General features: G+C 33.0%; 1 protein-coding gene across 2 annotated transcripts; it reads right to left on the minus strand.

Moving 5' to 3' along the window:
- Positions 1-608: 608 nt before the first annotated feature.
- LOC139528453 (protein rolling stone-like) lies at positions 609-7,447 on the minus strand. 2 transcript variants are annotated; one of them, XM_071324431.1, is made up of 4 exons: positions 7,275-7,447; positions 2,802-3,036; positions 2,178-2,288; positions 609-1,825 (listed from the first exon to the last, which is right to left on the minus strand). In XM_071324431.1, exons 1-4 carry the CDS (start codon positions 7,350-7,352, stop codon positions 1,359-1,361), a joined length of 891 nt encoding a protein of 296 aa, XP_071180532.1. In that variant the 5' UTR covers positions 7,353-7,447; the 3' UTR covers positions 609-1,358. The 2 variants fall into 2 exon arrangements, with proteins under 2 accessions (XP_071180532.1, XP_071180533.1); XM_071324432.1 differs by lacking the exon at positions 2,178-2,288.
- Positions 7,448-23,339: the final 15,892 nt, after the last annotated feature.

Genomic DNA, 23,339 nt, shown 5'->3' on the forward strand with positions numbered 1-23,339 from the left:
GCAAAGTGTAGTTCACTTCTGGCCCAATCTATATAGCGGAATATGAAGTTGAAATATAATGAATGTTTTTCATTCTTCTTCAGAAGCTACTGTATGTATTTTATATAAGTAGACGTGGTACGATTAGTAATAAGACTTTTTCACACAAAAAACAGAGGGACATAAATATAAACAATTTAGTTGACAGTTCTTCTGTCAAACAGTTATACCACCGTCCTAGGTTAGTTTAAACATATTTATTTATAGTGGATTGGGAAACAATTTATTGCAACTTATATTAATTCCTTTCCACTTTGCAGGTGCGAGTGCTGCCTTGTAGAGGCATTAGCCTGCTCTTTTTCTAATTCTACAAGGGCGTCTAGGTTAAGGGATGATTTAAAACCAGGCTGCAAACATGTTTCTGTATAAATGTGCCTGTAATTCAGCGCCGGATGTTGTTTTATTGTTTTGTACTTAAACCAGGCCGTTGTAGTTTTCTCGCTTAATTGAATTTGGATACAGAAATAAAGCAATGATAAAATCGATGCATTGGTAAGAAAACCTAAAAATTCGGATAAAAAAATATAATTCATACATTCATATTTCATCTTCAAAGTAGAAGGCGTAAACAGTTTAGACCTAGGAATTTATTTGTTGTAAATACTCAATGAAAAAAATCTAATTATAAATACCCAACTAGTATTCATGCTTTCTATAACATAAGCATAATATACGAATAACAGAACAATGCAAAATGGTTATAAATCGGGGACGCCTTTTGAAATACTTGTACTTGTCTTCCCGATGGTTTAACTTAACTTGAAAGACTAATTTCATTAGGGTATGGAAGGGGTTTACAGAATGCAGAACAATGGGCAAAATCTACAGAAAAAAGGTTAAAAAAAAAAACAATATAGAAAAAGAGGTAAAACAAGAAAGCCGGAGTAGATTGAACGGAGTGTTTAAATTTAATAATATACAATTAAAGAATACAGAAATGGAGGACCCCATCCAAACCTTCATTTTATTGGTCTAGAACTCCGTGATTTTTTTTAATGTTTCCAATATGCTTACAATAATAAAAACATTAAAAAGAATTATAAAAACACCAAAATTATCAAAACGACACATTTATATAAGCACGGAGATTGCGTTCTTCCAGTTGCTTGGCCATCAGTGTGCTCGTTGCATTATTTATATGTATTTGTACATGTTGAGCCTTTTTTTGGACGACTGTAATATAATTTCATCCATAACTCGTGCATTGAATAATACTGACCTAATTGATCTTCTATGAAATGTTAAGTACTAAATTCTCTTGTAATATGTTAGTAATGACCATGTGCAAACTAGCTGTGTAAAGTCATTCGCATGATTTCTTATTCGCCAATGGCGTATTCGGCATATTCTATTTCTACTGCATTTTTGTCTTTTAGTTCCAAGTAATGTTCTGGGCTGTAAGATTTATTGTCAACAGATGTAGCTTCGTTTTGAATCTCTGTATGACAACAACATTTTTTGTTCACAAAAATCCGTAAAAGGTACAGAAGAAATAAGATGATATGACAAATTGGAATCGCTATGAGTACAATTATCAGTGACAAACCGGAAGTGTATCCAGTGTTGCTCCAGTCAAAGGATGGATAGATATAGGGTTTCTCCTGAGTATTGGTACCTCCTAATACCTTGTATATAACAGAGAACACAATATACGCTGTACCCAATATCATCGAATGGAAAAGATGATAGAAACGTACAGGGATTCCAGTCAGGAATAAGTTGACTAAAACGTACACCGCATTTAATCCGTGTGTTTCTATGTCTACTGCTGTAGTTGTGCTGGAACCTGAAAATACAAATACAAAAGTGTACTAAACAGCTCTCCATGCGTAATAATTTGTGAAAGTAAAACATTATAGGTCAAAGTACGGTCTGAAACACGTAGCCTGGCCATGGTTCACACCGAACAGCAAGCTATAAAGCTAAAGGTCCCCAAAAATTACGATTGTTTTTTATAGTATAAAAGCATTTAGGAAAACCAACGGTCTAAATAAATCTATATTAAAAAAGATAAATTAAGAAAAATAAGTTCATGTGAAAACCTGATTGATCCACATGAGATTTTAAGTTACAAAGGAAAATTTCAAGCTGACTAAAAAAAGTTGAGACTATTGAAAATCAACTATAGAACTTCTTACTTGAATAAAGTAATCCCCAGCGCACCATAGGAGCAAGGATACTTAACGAATTTGAAACGTTAAAAAACACCCAATCAAATTTCAGATACCATGGCATGTCAGAACATGCACCTGAAATAGAATATGGAGAATAAAAGAATTTTTATTTTATATCATTAATAATGTTCTACTCAAAATTCTTTCTGCTGATTTTGGTGGATTCAAGTTTTTTTTAAAGGGGGCGTATGAAAAAAAGGGGAAATTCTTTTTACTAACTGTTTACCAAATGAATTCTGAAGCAACCATTATTAATAATACAATACAACAAGATGCAAACCTTTTATAGCTGACTATGCGGAATGGGCTTTGCTCATTGTTTAAGACCGTACGGTACCTATAGTTATTATAGTTGTTAATTTCTGTGTCATTTTGGTCTCTTGTGGAGAGTTGTCTCATTGGCAATCATACCATATGTTTTCTTTTTTTATATATATAAACCTATTTTTGGTACTTTCTGTGTCATTTGGTCTCTTGTGCATAGTAGTCTCATTTGGCAATCATACCACATCTTCCTTTTTACAATCAAATTGAAAGTAAAAAAATAATTAAAGCAGCCATAACAAGTTATCAGCAAATTAAACTTACCTAGAAATATATCATCTCTTTTGACAGCAATGTATACAACACATATAGCGTCAATGATGGTAGAAAATGTCAGGACAAAGTATGTCCAGTTTGTAGCGTATATAAACCATTTCACCTGTTGTGCAGGGTCGTCGCCAGCCCATTGGTAACTATAAACTCCAGTCAAAATAATCCAGACTAAATGGTACAACGCCCAAAATATACGCCAACCTAGATAAAGCTTGTGGTAACCACACTGGGAGAGAAAAAATAATGATAATGATAATTATCGGTCGTCCAACTGTCTATATCAATCTGCTCAGCTCTTAATAAAATTCCATATCACGGCTTTGTGACGTCAAATACGTTGACCTGGCCTTAATAACTTTGACCCGGACATATCAGCGACGTCATAATGTTTGAACCGACGTTGATAAGTTTGACCCGAACTTATCAAGTCAACTTCCAGGTTGCTGGTGAAACTAAGACAATACTTCCAAAAGACGCAAATACAGCCCGATAAATCGATTATCAGGTTATCGGCATATTGTAAAATATCAGCTGCTCGACATAATATGAAGGCTTTTTGATCTCGTTCGCTGCGCTTACTCGACAAAAAGCTTCATATTATGTCTCGCAGCTGATATTTTACGATATCAACATGCAGACAACCTGATAATCGGTACTGATATAAAATTTGTTTTTAATGAACACTCTATTTCAGCAGAACAGCATATTCAAAGTTATAGAAAAACAAATTTTCCAGGTTAATATACTTTTTTTGGTTTGGCAAATGAGTGAATTGAAAGTAGACTGTATTCCCGTGTCTGAGACCCTGCTGTTTAGGAGTGTCGGTGTTCTTGGAATACATCAGTATAATAGACACTTGACAATTATAAAAAGACTGTATTTTGCTCACTTAAAATCTGTTTGTTTTGTTGTACGGTTGATGTTTTATTGACATTTATTACTACTAGTAATATCTTCTTTTCACGAATAAATGTTCGCGCCATATATACTTCTCTATTATTTATATCAAAGTTGCAGTGAGGCCCTCAACAATGAGCAAACAGTCTAACTTCAATGCAAGGTTTAGACGGAATTTTGAACGGTTTTGTATACCCTGTCAAGGTAACCACGCAATCCAATTACTGGATCAGATGGGACATTTTACTCCCATTCTATAAAAAATGATCAAAATTAGTGTTTGTCAAACTGCTATATAACCAGTGTATTTTTTCTGATAAAATGCTTGGTTCAAATATTTTGAAATTTTTATATTTTTTTCAAAGGGTCAAAGTAAGTACTTTGTAAACAATTTATGAAAATTAAACGAACCAAATTAATTTTAGTGAAAGTGTTGGGTACCACCTTAAGAGAATTAAGACGTCTTTGATGTTATCCTTACACGATTTCAATCCTATTTGTTCATACTAAACCTTGGAAAGTTTTTTTTAAATACTTCCAGAGCAGGGTAACACAGATTGAGGGAAGCACCATACAATAGTAGCTGTCTGTTAATTTGATACAACTTGATCTTTTCTTGAATACTAGTGATTCTGAATCATGAGATACTAGTGTTTCTGAATCATGGGATATTAGTGTTTCTGAATCATGGGATACTAGTGTTTCTGAATCATGGGATACTTATGTTTCTGAATCATGGGATACTAGTGTTTCTGAATCATGGGATACTAGTGTTTCTGAATCATGGGATACTAGAGTTTCTGAATCATGGGATACTAGTGTTTCTTAATCATGAGATACTAGTGTTTCTGAATCATGAAATACTAATGTTTCTGAATCATGGGATACTAGTGTTTCTGAATCATGGGATACTAGTGTTTCTGAATCATGGGATACTAGTGTTTCTGAATCATGAGATACTAGTGTTTCTGAATCATGGGATACTAGTGTTTCTTAATCATGAGATACTAATGTTTCTGAATCATGAGATACTAGTGTTTCTGAATCACGAGATACTAGTGATTCTGAATCATGGGATACTAGTGTTTCTGAATCATTGGATACTAGTGATTCTGAATCATGGGATACTAGTGTTTCTGAATCATGGGATACTTATGTTTCTGAATCATGAGATACTAGTATTTCAGAATCATGGGATACTAGTGTTTCTGAATCATGAGATACTAGTGTTTCTGAATCATGGGATACTAGTGATACTAGTGTTTCTGAATCATGGGATATTAGTGTTTCTGAATCATTGGATACTAGTGTTTCTGAATCATGGGATACTAGTGTTTCTGAATCATGAGATACTAGTGATCTGAATCATGGGATACTAGTGTTTCTGAATCATGGGATACTAGTGTTTCTGAATCATTGGATACTAGTGTTTTTGTATCATGGGATACTAATGTTTCTGAATCATGAGATACTAGTGTTTCTGAATCATGAGATACTAGTGATTCTGAATCATGGGATACTAGTGTTTTTTAATCATTGGATACTAGTGCTTGTGAATCATTGGATACTAGTGTTTCTGAATCATGAGATACTAGTATTTCAGAGTCATGGAATACTAGTGTTTCTGAATCATGAGATACTAGTGTTTCTGAATCATGGAATACTAGTGATTCTGCATCATGGGATACTAGTGTTTTTGAATCGTGAGATACTAGTATTTCTGAATCATGAGAGACTAGTGATTCTTTATCATGGGATACTAGTGTTTTTATGTATCATGGAATACTAGTGTTTCTGAATCATGACATACTAGTGTTTCTGAATCATGGAAAACTAGTGATTCTGAATCATGGGATACTAGTTATTCTGAATCATGAGATACTAGTATTTCTGAATCGTTAGATACTAATGTTTCTGAATCATGGGATACTAGTATTTCTGAATCATGAGATACAAGTGATTCTGAATCATGGGATACTAGTGTTTCTGAATCATTGTATACTAGTGCTTCTGAATCATTGGATACTAGTGTTTCTGAATCATGGGATACTAGTATTTCTTAATCATGAGATACTAGTGTTTCTGAATCATTGGATACTAGTATTTTTGAATCATGAGATACTAGTGATTCTGAATCATGAAATACTAATGTTTCTGAATCATGGGATTCTAGTGTTTCTGAATCATTGGATACTAGTGTTTCTGAATCATGGGATACCAGTGTTTCTGAATCATGGGATACATATGTTTCTAAATTATGAGATACTAGTGTTTCTGAGTCCTGAGATACTAGTGTTACTGTATCATGGGATACTAGTGATATTCTGAATCATTGGATACTAGTGTTTCTGAATCATGAGATACTAGTGATTCTGATTAATAGAATACTAGTGTTTCTGAATTATGAGATACTACTGTTTCTGAATCATGAGATACTAGTGTTTCTGAATCATGAGATACTAGTGATTCTGAATCATGAGATACTATTGATTCTGAATCGTGGGACACTAGTGTTTCTGAATTATTGGATACTAGTGTTTCTGAATCATGGATACTAGTGTTTCTGAATCATTAGGTACTAGTATTTTTGAATCGTGAGATACTAGTGTTTCTAAATCATGAGATACTAGTGTTTTTGAATCATGGGATACTAGTATTTCTGAATCATGAGATACTAATGTTTCTGAACATGGGATAATATTTTTTCTGAATCATGAGATACTAGTGATTCTGAATCATGAAATATTTCTGAATCGTGAGATACTAGTGTTTCTGAATCATGGGATACTAGTATTTCTGAATCATGAGATACTAGTGATTCTGAATCACGGGATACTAGTGCTTCTGAATCCCACTATTGGAGAAAAATCTGATTGATTTTATAGGGAATTACTGAAGCTGCACAGATTGAGGAATTGGTGTCTGAATTGGATCTCTTTTTCAGTCAATACTTATATATCAACGGGAGCAATTTAACCAAGAAATGGCTGAACAGGAAGTGCCAGAATATATTTTTCCGTTTCAACCATTTGGTTGAGATTAGATGGTTTACCATACCAGGCGTGATCAAGGTAAACTCAACTGTTTGTTAATTTTATAATCTTCTGCAGGGACGAAAAAAAGTGCACGACAAAATCCAGTTAAGTTATGAATTTTCTAAATCATACAATGTATTTGAATTCTATTTATCTATCGCATGCTATGCCTTAAGCCTTTAATACAGAGATTTCTGTTATAAAATTTGAAACATAGATTACTCACTTGGTTTTCTATGATGTGCTAGCGTTTATTGTTTACAAAATGTTCTAAGCAACCTGTAAATTCCAAAACACCTCGTGCTGAGCAACTAAAGTCGAGTTCACCCTAAAAGTTGTACTTGATTTGGTCCATGTTTATTTTTGTTTAAACAAATAACTACATAAATAAACTTTTTTAAGAAAGTCAATGCTGGGTCCACACGAACCTGAACTATTCTCCACAAAATACTGACATGCACCCCCTCCCCCCCAAAAAAAAATCAAGACAAACAAACGGTCTCGAATAGTAAAATACTAGTAAACATCTTACCTGAAATTTGATAAAATCATTTGGTTTGGAGTAATCAAGTTTAAACTCATTCAACAAAAAGTAATCTTTCCAGCCCATACTAGGCCGATCTCTCCTACTTGCAAGTAATCTTAGACCAGCGGAATAAAACGACTGTCTGAATTATTCGGGTTACAATAACACGGGAAAAACGTGATCGTTACCGGCTTATAAATTACCTATTCCTGTAAAAATCACCAACCGTGATTATACCGTCAATGAAGCATGTATTTGTTTATTTTTAAAAGGAACGGACAAATAAACTATATACATTAAATACGGAAAAAGTTGGCACAAAATTTCTGAAAAGAAACACCAGAAGAGACCGAAATAAAAGAAGGGAGTTTTAAGTGCCCATTTTACTTATTAAAAGGAGACAACTTTTTTAATTAACATGTCACCTATGAACTCCTCGATCCCTTCTTCCGATAAAAAAAAGGAAGGAAAAGACAAGTAAATGTAACACGGTATCAAAATGTCCTTTTTTTAACAATAGTAATATTTATAGTATCAATTGATTATGTTAAGGTTAGGAACATTAGAGAATGTAAATAATAAAACTAGAAACTGAGCAACAATTAAAAACACAGACAAAAAGCTGGGGTGATCTCAGGTGTTCCGGATGGGTGAGCAGATTCTACTCCGCATGAATTCAGGACCTTCCACGAATCCGATAATAATTTATTAACCTGTTATCTTAAAATAAAAATCATTGTCCGATTTAGAAAGATCAAGGTAGTTCTACAGTCGCTGGGCTCGAATTAAGTGACTGACGTGGATATTTTTTTTTTTATAAACAACCTTTAATACGGGTAGATGAGTGAATAACATAACTGTTTTCCACTTTTAACAAATTTCCTTAAAAAGAGGGTGATGGCCACAATAACTACTGCTTTCAAAGTAGAGACCATAGATAACCTAAATTTAAGAGAAAAAAAGACGTAAACAGCTATTATATATGTTGTTTGGTGGCGGATCCTGAACTTTTCATACTGGGAGGGGGAGAGGCGCTGACTAAACAAAAATGGGCGCTCAAGTACGTCATGTTTAGTGATTTCTATAGACTCAACCAATTTTTTTCAACAAAGGGGACGCGGGGACCCAAAGCCCCCAGGCCCATCGGTCCGCCTATACGTATTTACTTACAGATTTATATGTTAAACTATAGGTTATTCGATTTGTTGCAGACATGCTGCATGTTTTGAGGAAACCATAAATAAAAATGTTTGCATGATACGACTCAAATCTGTGAAGTTGTAGTATAGTCGAAGCTATTCAGAAATAATCTCCAAAACATACATTGTTAAGAGAGGTTGACTTAGGTTTAGGGAAATGTCATTTTCATAAATATATTCTTAGCTTCTAGTATACATCGATTATTTCAAATCTGTTTCAAGTTAATACTTAAAATACATTCGACGGTCACACATTTGATTTTTACAAACGCAATGAAAAAGAGAGTTGTCTTTTTAAAGGAGCACTAGCTACGAGATACTGAGATAAATTAATCTCACAGTATTTATTTTTTGTTTAATCATTAATCAAAGTGAAAAAGTGAAATAACAGTTCGCTTTTAGATGCCAGTATGGTTCAATTTTGTTAAATTAATCTAAGAATCATTGATGATGAATTATTCTCTTGCAAGTGAATAATCTGAGAGACTGACCTCATTGAATCGGTATTCATGTGAACTTTATTTGAACCCATTAACTAGACATTGATAATGCATGCAATGTGCGTGTTTGATTACTTAAAGGAAAATAATGTCAACATTGAAAGTGAAACCATGGTGAATCATCTGATTGACTGATACGATCATCAAAACAATTATTCTTTTATAGGTAAAAAAACACGATGATTTACATATATTTGTAATCCATAATATGAAATTAAAGACCTACAAAAATCCAATTGCATGAGCTCTCTTTCTCTTTGTATTTATGTTTATATCGCTTATTTGACCATCGGAGGTTTTCGGAGGTTAACTCGACAGTTAATTAGATGGCGTCTAGACTTCAATACACACGAAACGAAGCTACATATTATCGAGCCATGTCTTATAAATTATCGTTTTAGACTTTTAGAATTTTAGAATCTGGATAAATGCATAGTATTTCACATGGTTTAAAATCAAATATAAGAATTTGAGTCAAATCGTTGAATATGACTTTGACAGCAAGTGCACCTTTAAGTATGTTGCTGATATGGAAGGGAATATCCGCCATAATTATTCAATTCTTAATTTGTGAAATGCAATTTCTTAATTCGTAACATGCAATTTCTTAATTTGTAAAATGTTATTTCTTAATTTGTAACATGCATTTTTTTTTCATCCGTTACATGAATTTCTACATTTCTTGATTTGTGAAATGTAAATTCTTAATGTAAAAACAAATTCTTAATTTGTTCACGTATTTTTTTCATTCTTTACATGAATTTCTAAATTTCTTAATTTGTGAAATGTAGTTGATTTGTTGGAGTCACGTTTGGTGAGATCGCGCCTGTATAATTGTTACCGCTGCCAGTCAATGAGAAGTTCCGTTTCCAAAGAAAAACTACAAGTTACAAATCAATATGTTACAAATCAAGAAGTTTGACAAGTCTAGAAGTTTTACAAGTCTAGAATGAAATAGGTTCACAATATTACACACGAGGTCGTACCTTCGCAAACTCGTACCCAATATTTACCAACTCTTATTTCTACCAACTCGCACCCAATATTTTACAATTTATATCCATTAAAGTTGTTATATTCTTTTCTATAATATAAAAACATACACATACAATTAAATGCAACTGCATCGATTTGCAATCTGTTGCAATTAATTGATTTTGAAATCAGAAATGTCTAAAGTTAACCATTTCACTGATTAGAATATTGTGTTATTATATAATTATTGAACATGTATACGAAGCAAATTATCGTTCAAACAATTTCATATAATCACTTTCTTCTATAGACGAATGAATAACAGATATTTCTGATTAAAACTTATATTCTAATCAGTGATCATTAGTCAGTGTCGGGGAAGGAGTGGGAGGTTCCGGGGGTTGATCCCCCTTTTTTGTTTCACTACTAATGCTTTTGTATAGAGACATATGGTTGGAACACCCATTTTCTATTTGACTTGAAAATGTTGGAATACCCTTTTAAAAATTGGCTTGATTGGCACCTGCTAACAGCTTAGTGGACAAAAGGCTAGAACATACAAAAATAGATGAGAATTGGGTTGTTTTAAGAAAAAATAAATATAGACGGGTGTATGAAAACAGATACCAGAATCAGTACTGCACTTTGAACATCACATTCCAGATTGGGTGAAAATAAGAGCGAAATGTATATTTTTTAAATTTTAATCATGGTCCGTATTTGTTACTAGTTAAGACAAGGGGATGTTCTAAGTCCAAACTTATTTAAGCTTTTCATTAACGATCTGCCTCCAAAATTTGAGCCAAGTCCAGATGCTGTTGATATCAATGGGCGTAGAATTGATTGTCTTATGTACGCTGATGACATTATTGTATTATCAAACACTTAAAAAGGTCTTCAAAACAGACTTGATATATTGCATACTTATTGTATTGACTGGTGTCTAGATGTAAACTTGTCCAAAACAAAAGTTTTAATTTTTAACAAGCCTGGAAAATTTTTAAAGGAATCATTTTATTTAGATAAAGAGGCTATAGAATGTGTTAATAAATGTAAATATTTAGGGATAGTCTTTACTTCTAGTGGTCTTTTTCAACCGGGGAAAGAAGAGCTATTAAAAAAATCCTTAAAGGCAAAATTCAAATTACAAAAATCCATGTCAGCTTGTAATCCAAGTATTGATACTGCAATTCATTTATATGATCACACAATAAAACCAATTTTATTATATTGTAGTGAAATTTTGGGTTCATTTAAAATTAACTCTGCTGCTTGCAAGAAAAAAAGTGATTATCTATTTGAATTAATCTACATAAATGATTATGTGGAAAAATCACATTTCAGATATTTAAAGTATATTCTTGGTGTAAATAAGAAAGCATCAAATTTAGCAGTGTTATCAGAGGTTGCAAGATTTCCTCTTTATTTTTCTGTCATTATATCTATGGTAAAATATGTACACAGGCTTAACAAGTTGGACACAGGGTTACTTTATGATGCTTATGTTTGTAATAAAATTTTAGATGCAGAAAACATTAATTGTTGGTATTCATCTATGAAATATGTACTTCAATCACTTGATATACAAAATTTAGATACAAAGCTCAATAAATTAATCAAATTTGTAAAATGTAAACTTTGTAATAGTTTCAAAACATTTTGGTTGGTCAAAAGATCTGAAACCTTATCACAAGGTAATAGTAAATTAGAGAATTATTTCAACCTCAAGACTGACTTTGTAAAGGAGGCCTATTTATCAATTAAAGATTTTAGTATAAGAAGAGCTATATGTAAAATGAGAATAAGTGCTCATGATCTTAAAATTGAGAAAGATAGATATAATAAAAAATACATAGAGAGAACTCAACGTCTATGTCATCATTGCTTATCACATGGATCAAATTCTATTGAAGATGAGACCCATTTTACAGTAAATTGTCCATTATATGATGAACAGAGGAAATTATTATATGATAAAGTTATAACTTTTTGTACTAATTTTAAAGAACTACCTAATGATAAGAAATATTTCTGGCTGTTCACAAATGAGCATTTACCAACTCTCATGTGCCTAGGAAATTACATTATTAAAGGTTTAGAAATAAGATCCAGATGTAAATAAACTATATGAAGTAATTTAGTATTTTATTGTTATAAGATTTAATATAATAGTTATATAAAACACATGTTGTGTTAGGCTCTGATCCTGTTCATAACGTTAAAGTATGTATTAGTTTTCTGTCTTGCTTTTTCCAATCATATTGTGTTGTAAAATGATGCCCTTTATGGGTTCTTGATTAGATTAATAAAATTCTTATCTTATCTTATCTTATCTTATGTTATAGTACCTTAATAACTGTATAAAACGTTTGTACTATGTTTAATGCTTGTACTTGCTTTTTCGCTTCAAAAAGATTAGATAAAACATCATATGAAGCTTTTTTCACTGATCTTTGTGTTGAAAATGTGTTCAAGGAAGTTTTTCTATTTAGTTTATGTATGAAAGCCTTTCGTATCTTTAAAATCGTTTGATTGATTGTTAGTGTTTAACGTCACTTTTAAGCGCCGTTTTTTGGCTATTTCGTGTCGGCTAGTTTTTACTAGCGGAGGACACCGTAGACCTTCGATAGGGAAACTGACAACCCGTATATTTATGAAGCGACACAGTCAGAACAAGAATTAAATAAATTAAAATAAATCTAATCGTCTAGTAGGTTTAAAGTATATATGTTAGTTAACATCGTTTCATCAAATATTCAGATATGATGCCCAAGAAGGATACCAATAAAATCTGGAGACAGTATATTTTTGTTTTGGTCAGCCCACAAACATGTACAAGCTTATACAATATTTGGACCATGTTGTTTGAGGTATGTAATACTAAGGTTTTTAGGTGTCAGACCACCAATTACTCCCTCCAATTTAGAACGGCACGGGATTGTAAAACATATCCGTTGTCATAATTGCAACGGGTATTCCTTAACGATCAACCGACTCCTGAATGCGATCGTAAAAGGAGCAGGTCCGGTAAGGACCGATTTTGGCCTCAAATTTCAGGTTCATCTGACGAAAGATTTTGACCACTTTTTAAACACTTAAGTGTCTATTTTATTTGAATAAATCAGTTTATGTGAAAGATTTTAACAGATTTAGTCATTAAAAACGATCCGATTAAACCTCAAATATAAAAATTTACCTAATATGCCGAAAAATGTCACTTTTCAGATGGTTTTTGGTAAAAATGAAAGAGGCCGCATCCGTGTTCATCCTCAACCTTTATATATGTTATGTATTATCATAAAATACAACTTACCTTTTAATATTAAGGATGAACACGAATGCGGCCACTTTCGTTTTACACGAAAACCGTCTAAAATTTAACTAAAATGCTAGAATTGTGAGGATTTCAGTAGTTTAGCATGACTTAATGGTGCTAGTACCGTATATATGTGCATTGTATTGTCAAAACCAGCCCATATTTATGTAGCAGAAGCATTCTACTGTCCAATAAATAACTAAAGGTTTACATTTTAACAATTTTGTAAAACTGCTATATTTTGGGGCCAAAAAGGGGTCTTACTGAACCTACTCCTTTATGAAGTCTTAGGCATGATGTTAACTTCACCACTCAAAAATCTTGTCTTGATAGCTTCATTACGCACAGAAACCCTCTATTCAATGAAATCATGATAGGAAATACAGTCCTTACAATTTCGTATCATATGTCAGATATGATACTCCGTATGATAGTGCTGCTGTAATTTTTCTACATGGAAAGGCCGGAAGTTCACAATTTGAAGCTAAAATCTCTGTTGAAGTAAATATATTATCATACAGGCTTAGGTCTATTGTAAAACCATTTTATCAATTGTTGTAACTAAGATTGTGTCATAGTGTAGTACACAGAGTAGAAAGATATAAACTGTTGACATAATCAGATTTGCACTGAAAAAAACGTAGCTGACAGTACACCTTATTTTAATAAAAACACTGAAAACAATTTCTTTTACACACAAAATAGTTCTCATCACTATTAAGATAAAATACCCAACAATATTTATGTTTAATATATGTAAATGCAAAAACAAAACGCAATTTCTATTTCAAAGGTTTCTTGTCTAGTTAATTAAGGAGGCTAAAGCTTGTAGTGTAGGAGACTTATTTCAGTTCAGTTTTGAAAAAATGTGATAATATGCGGTTTAAATATGGTATACAGGAGAACAACTAGCTTTCTTCAATTGGTATGTAGAAATAGCTTCAAAGGTTAATGCAATTTTTCAGACAATAATTACAACATAATTACAGTGCATGCCGATCATATAAACTTGCGCTATGTTCAGAATAAAATCCTAAAGAAAATCAACACAACTTTTTTAAACTGAAAATTAGCAATGTTGACGCATGATATTGGTGTCACTTTAGGTAACGTCGTATGTTAACGTCAAAGTCGTGTACTTTATTGACGTGATGTTTTATCGCCTTCCAGTTTTTAGACACATTGTTTTTTGTGAATAAAAGGAGGTAAGGGTTAACACCATGTTCTCTGTGGAACAAAAGAAATTATGAGGTATACGAAGTGTGTTCTTTGAACGAAAAAAGATGTTGGATATTCAGTAAATAGGCATAAGGATTTGTCGCCTACGATTTGTTGTTATATATTTCATGTAAATCTACGTTTTTTTCATAAAAATTATTCAGAGACTATTTCATGTTGGGGGTTTCAATCAACATTGGTACCAATAGAAGTAGAACTCTCATAGTTTTTTTTGGTAAATTATTTGTTGTGAAGCGTTAATTATCAATTTCCGATGATACACACAAAATTGATTTGCTAAAATTCGCTTTATATTCCAACTATCTTAATTTGAAATAAAAGTAACTAAAAAAAATATGACCAAATAAACAAAAATATATTCTGCGTCCTTCAACACATGGTTGGTACATGCCGTCAAATTTAATTAATTTCAAAATAAAAATATATAGATATTAAGCTATTTGTAAACAAAATTTCGTCTATTAGAATATGCCTGTACAATGTATTTGGCTAGTTTTCGAGTATGGCTAATATTTAAAAAAATAAGTTTTTCATTAATGTTCATAGAAACAAAGGAAGTAGTTAACAAAAGTTCACCAAAAACATGTTCTCGTATATCAGAATAGAATGTACAGTCTAGTAAAAAATGAGTTTCAGTTTCTGACACGTCTGCAGTGCAAAATTTGCAAAGTCTTTCTTCTGGTCTTTCACCTATATATCGTCCTGTTTCTATCCTCAGAGGTAATATTCCACACCTGAATTGTGCTAAATGCGAGCGTTCGACTTTGGTTAAATTTAGTTTTATATACAGTTCCTGATTAAAGGCAGATTTGAAAGTTACATAGGTACGAAGTTTTGGTACTTGTTGTATATTGTCATTCCATATGTTTGAATAAAGTTGCTGAATGTTCATTTCTACAGTTTTCAAATTAACAGCTGTTTTTGAATCAAAATAATGTTCTAGATTAAGTTTACAGAAAATGTCCTTCAATTCGCTACACCAATTGTCGGTGCAACGGTTATAGTCTGCATTAAAAGCGATCTTCGTTATGCGATCATCTTCAAACTTGACTAGTCTGTTCCAATACCTCACCATGTTTGTCCATCTTCGAAACTGGCTAGGGATCCATCCAACATCACCATGTAAGGCGAGAGTAGGCGCAAAACGGTGAACACCAAGAAAATATCGTATTGTACGGTTTTGAATATTGTCTATTGTTTGAAATTTTCGGTATCCCCAGACACTTGAGGCGTAATCTAAGATTGGAACTACACACGAGTAATACAGTTTTTCGTAGGCATTGAATCCGAAGTCTTTATTGTTGTGAATTTTAGCTATGATTGTTCCTAGTGCTCTTCCACCGCCTTTCGACAAATTTTCGACATTGGTTTTGAAATTTCCGTTATGACTGAATGTAATCCCTAAATATTTGTAATTTTCAACCTTCTCCAGTTTGTTTTTACCAATTGTAAATTCGAAATTAGTTTCTTTGGTTCTTGGTTTTCTGAAATGAATACACTTAGATTTATCTGTATTGATTAACACCCTCCAACGTTTACACCATTGGTGAAGTGTATTCAGCATACACTGAAGATCCTCAGCCGACTTTGCAACTAACGCAATATCATCCGCATACAATAATAATGATAACTTCGTTTCAAGTAAGTCTACACCAAGATTAAGGTCATTAATTTCTTGTACAAGATCGTTTATAAATATGGAGAACAATGTCGGTGATAAATTATCTCCCTGTTTCACACCAGTTTTACAGCAGAACCACGATGTTAGTTTACCGTTTATACGAACACAGGACTCAGAACTTTGGTATATACTTTTGACAGAGTTGTATAACTTCCCATCAATTTTGTTCAGCAAAAGTTTGTATAACATCATATCCCTGTCAATAAAATCAAAGCATTTCTTAAGATCGATGAATGCCACAAATACTGATTTATTATTTCTTATAACACTATTCAAAGTAAATATATGGTCTTCACACGATCTGTTTTTTCTAAACCCATTTTGTTCGTCGGCAAGAATATCATTATTATCAAGGTGACTGACGAGCCGTTGATTAATAAAAGAACTATACAATTTGCTAGTGCACGACAATAGACTTATACCTCTGTAGTTCATTGGTACTCGGAGATCTGAAAACGGGTCCTTCAAGATTGGACATATGATGGCTTTTCTCCATATGGTTGGAATTATACTGGTGTCAAATATTAGTTGGAAGAGTTGTTGTAATGTTTGAATGATTATTGGGTACTTTAAAACGCCGTATGGAATTTGGTCGGGTCCACTTGCTGACTTTGATTTTGCATGCATTACAATTTTAGTAATTTCATCAATCGTAATATTAGAGTTTAAATCTTCATTCGGTATAAATAACGGATCTTCCATTTCAGATTCCAATAACTGTTTGTGAACTTTTGACTGATTATAATGGTCGTTTTCAAATTCGATGTTGTTTTTCCCGTTGTAAAGATTTTCAAAATCAATACGCCATTTGTTAAGTACGTCCTCCTCGTTTGTTAAGATTTCCCCAGATTCACCAACGACTTCCATCGGAATATCCTTTACCTTTCGAGGACCAAGCTTTTTGATCTTTTCCCAGAATTCATTAGGATTCGTTGTTACCATTGTTTCAATATCGACTGCCATAGCTTTCTTGTATGTCCGTTCAGTTCGTCTAAGGTTTTTATCAAAAACATCTCTCGCTTGACTGTACTCGCGTCTGATAGCTGATTTAACACTTCGATTTCCGTTACACTGTATAAATTCATTTTCTTTATGTCGCATATCATTCCATAAATTCGTTAGGTTATCATTCCAATATGGTTTCCGGTTTTTAAGTCTTTTGTTGGCTCTATCATATCCAGTTTTCGGTATTTTTTCGTTCATTTCGGTTAAAATTACAGTACACAAATTGTCATAAATTTTGTCTACATTATCTTGGGTTTCCCTACATCGCTCAATTGTTTCAATTACCTCAAATAGTGCGGACCTTCTAATATCACTTGCCATGAAATCTAACGGAATGCGATCAAGCTTGAAACGAGGTTGACAGTTAGTTTGGTCTTTAATCCTATACGATAGTCCATGATGCGTAACATTAAATTCACACATAATAACCGAATGGTCAGGTAATTTTGATTTGTCACCAATTAGATCTAGCAACATACCGTCGTTAATGATTGACTGAATAGTTAACACCTTGAAGTAATTCAAATATTCGTAAATATCCTGCGGGACGCATATATAATCTACTACGGCTTTCCCTTTTTTCGATATAGAGGTAAAATTGTCGTTAGGGAATCTTCCGTTAAGTACACAAAATTTGGCTTCATTCAGAAAATCTAATAGTTCGTGTCCGTGCTGGTTAATACTTTTGTCTATCGGTTGTCTTTTTGGTAGATTATCGATATCATGCAATGTTTCCGAAAGAGTTCCAATTCGTGAATTAAAGTCTCCTATCAAATATATTCCATCATTCTCGTTATTCGTGTATATTTGCGATAATAGATGTGCATAAAAACTTTGAGCATCACGGCCTCTATATGAGAAACATATGTTTATTTTTATCCAATGGGCCCACAAAAGCATATAACATGTACAATAAAAGACATTATTTAAGACACCAACAGAAAAAAAGAAAAGAATTGCGTCCAAAATTAGTTGTATTTGCAGAGGAGGCCGCAGTGCACAGAGAAAGCAACCAGCTGAAGGACGCCTCCGGGTGCGGGAATTTCTCGCTACATTGAAGACCTGTTGGTGACCCTCTGCTGTTGTTTTTTATTTGGTCGGGTTGTTGTCTCTTTGACACATTCCCCATTTCCATTCTCAATTTTAACCGATCTTCGACCGGAAACCGTCAATTCCTAGTAAATATGGTTAATCGAATTTACAACCTCGATGTTGACACCTAGTGATCAGTGTAAATATACTTCATAGATCACTCGGAAAACAAGGCCTCGGAAATTCTTCAAAATAGTAGAAATTAACCAAAGAATTTAACTATTACAGATCACAGTACGGCTCTCAACAATGAGCAAACTTGATTCCGCACAGTAAGCTAAAAAAAGGCCCCGAAATAAAATAAGGTAAAACAATTCAAACCAGAAAAGTAACGGCCTGATTTAAATACATAACAATAAACGGGAAAAAATTAATATACAGCAACAAACGACAGCCACTGAATTTACAGGCTCTTGGCTTGGGACAGGTACATACAGAATGTGATATACAGCAACAAACGACAGCCACTGAATTTACAGGCTCTTGGCTTGGGACAGGTACATACAGAATGTGATATACAGCAACAAACGACAGCCACTGAATTTACAGGCTCTTGGCTTGGGACAGGTACATACAGAATGTGATATACAGCAACAAACGACAGCCACTGAATTTACAGGCTCCTGACTTGGGACAGGTACATACAGAATGTGATATACAGCAACAAACGACAGCCACTGAATTTACAGGCTCTTGGCTTGGGACAGGTACATATAGAATGGGATATACAGCAACAAACGACAGCCACTGAATTTACAGGCTCTTGGCTTGGGACAGGTACATACAGAATGTGATATACAGCAACAAACGACAGTCACTGAATTTACAGGCTCTTGGCTTGGGACAGGTACATACAGAATGTGATATACAGCAACAAACGACAGCCACTGAATTTACAGGCTCTTGGCTTGGGACAGGTACATACAGAATGTGATATACAGCAACAAACGACAGCCACTGAATTTACAGGCTCCTGACTTGGGACAGGTACATACAGAATGTGATATACAGCAACAAACGACAGCCACTGAATTTACAGGCTCTTGGGTTGGGACAGGTACATACAGAATGTGATATACAGCAACAAACGACTGCCACTGAATTTACAGGCTCCTGACTTGGGACAGGTACATACAGAATGTGATATACAGCAACAAACGACAGCCACTGAATTTACAGGCTCCTGACTTGGGACAGGTACATACAGAATGTGATATACAGCAACAAACGACAGCCACTGAATTTACAGGCTCTTGGCTTGGGACAGGTACATACAGAATGTGATATACAGCAACAAACGACAGCCACTGAATTTACAGGCTCCTGACTTGGGACAGGTACATACAGAATGTGATATACAGCAACAAACGACAGCCACTGAATTTACAGGCTCCTGACTTGGGACAGGTACATACAGAATGTGATATACAGCAACAAACGACAGCCACTGAATTTACAGGCTCTTGGCTTGGGACAGGTACATACAGAATGTGATATACAGCAACAAACGACAGTCACTGAATTTACAGGCTCTTGGCTTGGGACAGGTACATACAGAATGTGATATACAGCAACAAACGACAGCCACTGAATTTACAGGCTCCTGACTTGGGACAGGTACATACAGAATGAGGCGAAGTTAAATATGTTTGCCGGCGCCAAACCCTCCCCTTACCTGAAAGTGAAACAGTACAACACATACCCTCCACATTCAAAACTAGTATCATTTTCTTCTTTAATTTCATTCAATGTGTCTCAAGTCGGATATTTTCGTGTCAAATAGATATAGTCGACTTTGCAATGATTTAGGTTTCATTTGTAGTTACTTAGATCGACAATGAGACAATTAGGCAAGTAGGGGGCAGAGTTTGGTGTTGTCTCACAAAATATATTCATTCGTTCAACTTGTAAAATATTGCTGTTTGATTTTAAAAAAACAAACCATAACGAACAAAAAGACTTCACCGATGTTTACTGTGTATGTACCGTAAGACGATACATATACGTGTACTTATTTTAATTAAGGTGGTACCCAACACTTTCACTAAAATTAATTTGGCTCGTTTAAATTTCATAAAATTTTGACAAAGTATATACTTTGTCCCTTTGACGAAAATATAAAAAATTCAAATAATTTGAACAAACCGTTTTTTCAGAAAAATTACACTGGTTATATAGCAGTTTGACAAATACTATTTTTGATCATTTAGAAGCTTAATATTCCCTTAACAACAAAACGTAATTAAAACGTTTAGCTGATTTTACAGAGTTATCTCCCTGTAGTGTTAGGTACCACCTTAAGAAACGTGAAATAAAATATATGGCAACGTATGGAATGTATCATTTATAATGATTTTTTTTTTTGTAATTTAAATGTCATTTGTTGCAGATATAAATAAAAAAAAATCTCCGAATTTGATTTATTGCTGTTGTGCCGAAGTTTGCGTTAATTCCTAAAACGATCAATTATTATATTCTAATTGATACGAATATTATTCAAGATATATTTAAATTTCCTCTTTGGTCTCCGGAAGATTTGTGCAAATATGTTAAATATTTGTTGTTGAGTTGCTGTCTCATTGAAATGTACTCAAATCAGATTTTATTGAAATATTATGGTATATTTAAAAGAGAAACGCATTTCAACGAGGTGAAATCAAACATAAATTATAAATTCATATTTTATATATATTCTCTAAGTAAAATAAATACGTTACAAAAACACATTAACGCAAACACACGTCGCCGTACGAAGTGAACGTCAAAAACGTTAAATTAGCGATGCTGTGACATATTGGTAGACCACCATGCGACTTCTTCATTTTGATGATTTTTAGATTTCTCTTTACTTTATATACATCAACATGTTCCTTTTGCAAAGGAATTTGACTTTATAGTGATGTTTTTCGAAACACTTATGTTGTTTTTACTCTTTTTTGAAGATAAGTAACAACTTGTCCTTAATTATTCTAAGAAAAAATGAAAACGCTTTCATTGTGACATTTTGGTAGACACCCTTTCAACGCATCGATATTCGACACTAATCGATAAAGATATTATTTTAAGCATAGAATATTTACTTTTTTGTTTGGAATTCATCATGCTGGCTTCATTTCTCCGATCTTTAATGCAAAACACATTATTTTTCGGTGTTTTCTATAACCAACACCGGAATTTCTAACGTAAAACGTTGGTGAAAATTGTTTGTGACGGGAGACTTTTGAGGTTAATATACTAAATATTTTTTTTGTTTTAATGCTATAAATGAGATAACTGTCCGAATAAATGCCGTTCAAATGTAATAGATTAGGAGGCATGTTATATTTCATGACTTGATGAAAAATTTTGCACATTTTTTTTTAATCAATATTGATAATTTCTTTATAGAACAAGTTTTTTTAAACGTTATTGTGACAGTGTACTTTGGGCTAGATTTTTGGTAATGATGTCGAAATTTTCAATGATTTGCTCATTTATACATTGGATTTCTTTGCTTTTATAGAATTTTCCAAACTTGTTTTACAAAAGGATATGCGCTATCATAAATTTGAGAATATAATCTTCTCGCTATAAACTGTTGTGCCGTAAGGGAGTTATATTTTTCCTTGGTGTCTACAGTCAAAATTGACTTCTTTCAAGGCCTACTCGGTCCACAAATTGCGTTATTTACGTTTTAAACACATGTCACCCCAAAGCCCTAACGCTCTTCTTCCCAATGGTGTAGCAATATTATATTTTATATACCTTTAAGTACCCGAATAAAGAAGGAATACTCGAAGAACAACAGTATGATGTTACCCGTCTACACGGAAAATACAAGATTTTTCTTGTTAGTATATTAGGTAAACAGATTGACAACACTGAATAAAAACCGATAAGCTATTTGTAACTTAATTTTTGTAGTGCTTTAAAAAACAATTACACAAAATAACACTTGATCTCTTTTATATTTTTCTTGTTTAAGGCCAATTTTTAGTGTCGGGTACGTGAAATCTGAAAACGTCACCAACATTGTGAATTGAAGGCTCTGTTTTTCAACTTCAAAAATGCCTTTTTACGTAGACCATATGGTAGTATAGTCCATAGACGGTAGTCAGTAATTCATAACTGCCAACGGAGACACACTGGTCATTAAAGAAAGGACGTATATAGAAAAAAGTGTAACATGTCATTTACCAACATCAGCATAAACTTTCGAATTGCAGTATTTTGATTTTTTGATAATTTGCCGTATGTTTATTCCCTGACGTGATATTTAAATTGCAAGAACATTTGTCAGAAGAACATAAATATTGATAGTTAAGCAATTGTTTAATGCAAAAATAAATTAGAATTTGTAATTTTAAGGTTTATCATCCATTGAAAGAAGCTGATACAATATTTTGATCATGTGATTTTGGTTGTAGCTTTCAGTTAAGGTGGCTCGTGGGTACAAAAATTTCCCCCAAAAAAATAAACCTTTATTTTTTTATTACAAATTTTATTTATTACACTATTAGTTATTACTTTATGATATGGTACAAAAATCAACCCAAAAAATTGATTCGGTTTGGCCCCAGATGACTTTTAAAATGTTTATATCATTGAAAAAGCTCTAAATTATCTCCCTTTGATGCAAAAATGCCATTTTTTGGCATTAAATTTGAAATATCTTTTTTAACTCATCGGTGACCTATATTTTTTTTATTATTGTTATCAAATAAACTGTACATAAACTAAATAATTTTAAAATTTAAGAGATTTCTGTAATTAGGTTATTTTTTTATTTCGATATTACCTCTATTTCTCCTATTAGTTCAACAGAAAAAAAGGACATTAACAAAAATGTATGCTGCTTCCAGAGGCAGATTGTGAGCTTAAATGAACGGTGACCTCATTTTCTTATTTCATTTTTCTTTTAAGTATATAATAAAGTTCATTAATAAAAAAATATAGCGAAATCCTATATTAGAAAAAAAAAAATTATACCCAGGAGCCCCCTTAAGTCGTTTTTTACATGTGTTTTATTTTCTTTTCAATTTTGTTAACAGTTCTTATGTCAAACAGTTACACCACTGTCCTAGA

The sequence above is a fragment of the Mytilus edulis genome, chromosome 6 (assembly GCF_963676685.1).
Source record: "Mytilus edulis chromosome 6, xbMytEdul2.2, whole genome shotgun sequence".
Lineage (NCBI taxonomy): Eukaryota > Metazoa > Mollusca > Bivalvia > Mytilida > Mytilidae > Mytilus > Mytilus edulis.